Below are 5173 nucleotides of genomic sequence, written 5' to 3' on the forward strand. Positions count from 1 at the left end.
TTTTTTTTTTTTTTTTTGTTGAGTTTTATCATAATGGCAAATACATTTGCCTTCTAAAAATACCACATGAATTCGAATCTCTCTTAATAAGTAGAATATGTAAAGAGAGTATTTAATGTGTGCGTGAATAGGCTGCGTGTTGAAATCAATTCTTTTTTTATAAAGCTATGGGATTAAAAATATTAGTCTAATAATACAGGAATCTTTTGTCAAACTTATTTTAACAAAAAAGAATTAATGACATGCAAAGATTGAGAGCTGAAAATGTTATATATGGAAAAAAAATCATCTTATAGTTGTCACCTTATATTTAAAAAAAAAAAGTGTACAATGGAGTGTAAAAAAAAATCTTATTGCATATATTCGTATAATTATAAACATATATAATAGAATTATAATTAGTGTGAAAACTCAAAGTGGTGTGATAGAAAAAAAATTTATTGGTATAAAATTACATTAAAGATCATCCTTAAGTCTATATCTTTTCACATTAGTTTTGGTAGTACTCATAAAATATATCCAAAAACTTGTATCATGGTATATGCTTTTTTTCTAGGGGTAGCAAGGGAGAAAGTCTGTCCTGCCTGCCCCGCCAAAAGTTCACCCTTTGGCGGGTTGGCCCACCCCTCTCCGCCTAATGAGACAATTCTAAAATCTCACCACACTCCACCTAACAGCGGGCTGCGGGTCAAGCCCGCCAAATCTCCTTTTTATAAATTTTTTTACTATTAGGTATTAAATAATATAAATTACCAAAAAATTATTAAAAAATATATATAATTTCACAACTATTTTAATAAATTTATAAAGACATAAAAAATTATAATATCTATATTCACAAACATTAAAGTCTTTATAATTATAAATATGTAATAAATATAATCATAAACCAAGTTTTTTGAAACAAAATAATAAAACCAACATTGTCCAAAGTAAAATAAATATTGTCCAAAATATATAATTAAACATCTATAAGTTTAGAACATAATCAATTAAACGTAAAATATAATCCAAAACACTAAATTAGAACATTTTCAAAAAAATCCTAAGCCCGGCAGGGAAGTCGGTCCCACCCCACCAAAGCCCATGGTTTAAGCGGTGCGGCTTAAGCGAGCTTTTGATGTGTGATAGTCTTAATTTTTCAACCCGGTCCGTCTTTTTTGGCGGTTGACCCGACAGGTTTAGGCCACCCCTAATTTTACCGATGATATTGTCCTTATGAGAGAGTTAAAGGAAGATCTAAATGAAAAGTTGGATTTATGGAGAGAAGCTTTTGAAATATATGATCTGCGCATAAGCCATAGCAAGACAGAATATATAGAATGTAAGTTCGGCCATCGAAGGAAAAACCCTAATACATAGGTGAAAATTGGAGAAAATATCTTACGAAAAGTTAAAAGTTTTTAAGTATTTTGGGTGCATCATACAGAATAATGGAGAGATTGAACATGATGTAAATTATAGGATCCAAGTAGATTAGTCAAAATGAAGGAGTGTGTCTGGTTTTATATGTGACAAAAAAGTGTCTTTAAAACTTAAAGGTAAATTCTATCACATTGCTATCAAACCAACTATACTTTATGGTACAGAATATTAGGCGACTAAATGAAAGCACAAACATAAGTTAAGTGTGGCAGAAATGAAGATGTTCAAATGAATGAGTGGTCATACGCGATTAAATAGAATAAGGAACGAAGATATAAAAGAGAGAGTTGGAATAGCACTTACTGTGAAAAAGATAGTAGAATCGCGTCTTAGGTAATTTGGACATGTGAGAAGAAGACTAATAGAGCATCCAATTAGGAGGGTGAATGAGATGGAAAATGGACAATGAGTAAAAGGTAGAAAAAGATTTAGAAAGATCATCCATAAAGTGGTCAAACAAGATCTACATATAAATAGTCTTTCTATAAATATAATACATAATAGAATTTAATGACATCATTTGATCCATATGTCCGACTTCGTTTAGTGAGACAAGATTTCGTTATTGTGGTTGTAGTTGTCCGCACTGATTCTTTTCTATGGTTGAATAACAAAATAAATGGATTAAATGAAAATGAATTATATATCAATTTCTATTGATACAATTGAGTACAATACTAATTCTTAATTAAATAACATATTGACCAAGTAAAATACAAGAATTGTTGTGAGAAGAAAATACAAGTATCCTTCTAAATAATGAAATCCTTAATTAAGTTAGAAGCTAAAAGAAAATAAAATTACTAGGTCAATTAAGGACTAATTGTAACATGGTTAACCCACATGGTACAAAGAGCCAAAGATATGGAGAGGAAAATACCAATTTTCTTCAACACCACACTAAATCCTCTCCCACTTTTAATTCCAACACACCAAGATTTTTCTTGCTGGTTCCATATGATCTTGTGAGCTACTTGTTTCATTCTCTTCATGCTTCTATTAGCACCATAGCAACATTTCTTCTTCACATTAATCGTATCATCATCACTTCTTGATGCCCAATAATTTTCAACTTGCCCCTTCAAATTAACACAAAGCGTCAACAATAGTGCAAAGATAAATACAATAGCACTTGCTAATGTATTTGGTGACTTCATCATCATCAGCTTCTTGAACAAAGACTCTTGATTATTCTTGAGCATCTCCATGGAAGAATTGTTGCCCATTATTGTTACTGGATTCAGTTGAACTTTGATGGTTTGTGAAGGAACAATCTGATGAAAGAATGTGTCGGCTACTCGGCGAGTCGCCACAAACATTCCATGGCTAACCTTGGTTTCTTCAAGGACCTCAAAGCTTGTGGAATTTGAATAATCAATGTTGTCATCTTCATCGATGAAGTTCTCATTTGGGTCACCATCGTTGATGAACCCCATTGAGAAATTGTCAATGTCAGCTTCACTGAATTCTTTGTTGCTGTTGTGTAGCTCAGATTCTGCAGCAAATAAAGTTTTATTTATGTTTTTTTTCAAGAAAAAAAAAGGTAAACAAGAGAAAGTTATACATGGCAAAGGGAAACAGCAATCATGCATGTGTTTGTGTATAGTTATGCATGCTTAATGATAGAAAAGTGTTTCATAACTAGAAAAAAATATATTTATTAATAAACTCTTTGATGAAATAAAGTAATAAAACTCATTTATTTATTAAGAGTAATAGGAGCAAATATATATATAAAGTTTTCTAATTATCTAGCTTTGTTGGCTAATTAATATACCTTGAACCTCATTTTCTTGTATGTTTGTTTGGAAGCTTGATATATCCTCAATCGGAACCGTCTTTTGCTCTTCCATAAAGCTCTGCAAAATTATGAAAATAATCATGTAAGTTCCAACATTAGTTTTATTGTAGCAAGTAATGGGTATAAGGTCATGTACAACATACCTTGAACTCGCTTTCAAGATCTCCAATCTCTATTGTTCTTAGGTTTTGATGTTGGATTTCATATCTCATGGGGTTCATATCATTTACGGCGTGATTAGTGTAACTTGTGCCAGCATTAAAAGCAAAATCATGTTCGTGATGATGAGGAGCAGAATAATTTGCATTATTGTTGCCAGCCAATAATGTGTGTGAATGGTTTGATTGATTTGTGAATTCATGGGAAGAAACATTAGCATTAGCAAGTGAAAGAATCTGTTGCAAGATATCCGATTCATTGTTATTGTTCATGCTTCCTCCACACATTGAAGTGGTGCCACGTGTCATAATGTTGAGCTCTGAAATTCCCACATTAGGGAATTCCTCCACTACCTCCAATGGAGGCATGGAAAAACTGTGCTGCATCCTTGCACACTCTAGTGCTACATCCACCTGAAAAACATAAACATATACACAAATATATAATAATTAATTTGATTTAACGAGAAATTGATGTGCTAGTTATTTTTATGTGAAGTTGTTAGTTAAATATAGTTAAATGATTCGATATATTTGACTAAATTATTATAACTTTTAGATAAAAATAATTATACGTGAGTATTCACCTTATTTTAGTGTGCAGTTAATATTTTTAATTTAAATAAAAGAAAGGTATTAGGCACCTTAGATGGAGAGTAAGTTAGGGCTCCATAGTGAGGAAATGAGGAGGATGATGAAGATGGAAGGTTATTGAGGAATGGATCCTGAGATAAGTGTGGGCATTTACCATTATGCCCAATATGATGATCCCAAGGCATGGTGTCAAAGACTTGGGGTGTTCCTTGAGAATCAGTTGTCATCATCATGATATTGTTACCAGCATAGTGATCTGCCACTTTGGGGAGTATGACCGCCGCCTTCTTGAAGACACGGCAAAGAGCATAGGCATCCTGCAAGCCAGAAGCAGCATTGGTTTCGCATTCCCTCTCATGAAGACGGTACTCGTGCATGACCCAACCAGTGCGAGACCCGTGAGGCGCCCTGCCTCGGTAGTACACAAGGGTTTTCTTCATCCCTACGGCGCGGCTCTGCGAATTTACCTTCCTGTCCTTTCCAGTGGCCTTCCAGTACCCGCATTTCGTTGCTCTGTTGGTTCTTGACCCATTTGGATACTTCCTGTCCCGAGGGCTAAAGAAGTACCACTCCAAATCCTTACCCGGCAACAACGACCTCCCTGTATAATATTAATAATAAATATTCCTTGAGTCAATATAAAGGAAAATAGTTAGGTAGTGTTTGTTTTCAGTGATGCTGGAAGGTCAGATATTCCAATTAAAATTTTAGTCTTAACACATAAATATAAGAAATTAAAAGTTTTGGAGTCATNACTTTTTAATTTTACAAAATTTAAAAGAATGCACTTTAACTTTTAAAAACTACAAACATAAATATATGAATTTTTAATTTACCAAACATAAAACGAAATACTTATATTTTAAAAAAATACAAATCATTTTTCAAAAAATTTTACTAAATCAAATCTAAATCTACATTCATTTTTTTATATCTATTTTAAACTAAATATAATATTAAAATATAATTTAATCTAGTATATTTTACGCACAAAAAAAATACAAAAACTTAATTTAACTTCAACCTTCTAATTTTTATTTTTCAATCTCAATTCCTCAATTTCAACCTCTTGTCCGAGCGCATCATACAAGTATGGGGTGAATGTTTCTTTTTCACTGTTTTTATTTGTTTAATTACTTGCGTTGGGAATCCCACTATTTTTCTCATTACTCTATGTGTTGACGTTCAGAATAGC

General features: G+C 32.4%; 1 protein-coding gene across 1 annotated transcript in view; it reads right to left on the reverse strand.

Annotated features, from left to right (window-relative positions):
• Nucleotides 1–2139: 2139 nt before the first annotated feature.
• The window catches only part of LOC107481016 (NAC domain-containing protein 54-like), a 3607-nt gene continuing 573 nt past the window's right edge, over nucleotides 2140–5173 (reverse strand). The window contains exons 3-6 of the mRNA XM_016101217.3: nucleotides 4029–4579; nucleotides 3370–3798; nucleotides 3203–3284; nucleotides 2140–2920 (exon numbers count right to left, since the gene is read on the reverse strand). Of these exons, the coding sequence (XP_015956703.1) occupies nucleotides 2238–2920; nucleotides 3203–3284; nucleotides 3370–3798; nucleotides 4029–4579 (1745 nt within the window). The 3' untranslated portion in view covers nucleotides 2140–2237. The remainder of the gene's footprint in view (nucleotides 2921–3202; nucleotides 3285–3369; nucleotides 3799–4028; nucleotides 4580–5173) is intronic.

The sequence above is a fragment of the Arachis duranensis genome, chromosome 3 (genome assembly GCF_000817695.3).
Source record: "Arachis duranensis cultivar V14167 chromosome 3, aradu.V14167.gnm2.J7QH, whole genome shotgun sequence".
In the NCBI taxonomy this organism is placed as follows: Eukaryota; Viridiplantae; Streptophyta; class Magnoliopsida; order Fabales; family Fabaceae; genus Arachis; species Arachis duranensis.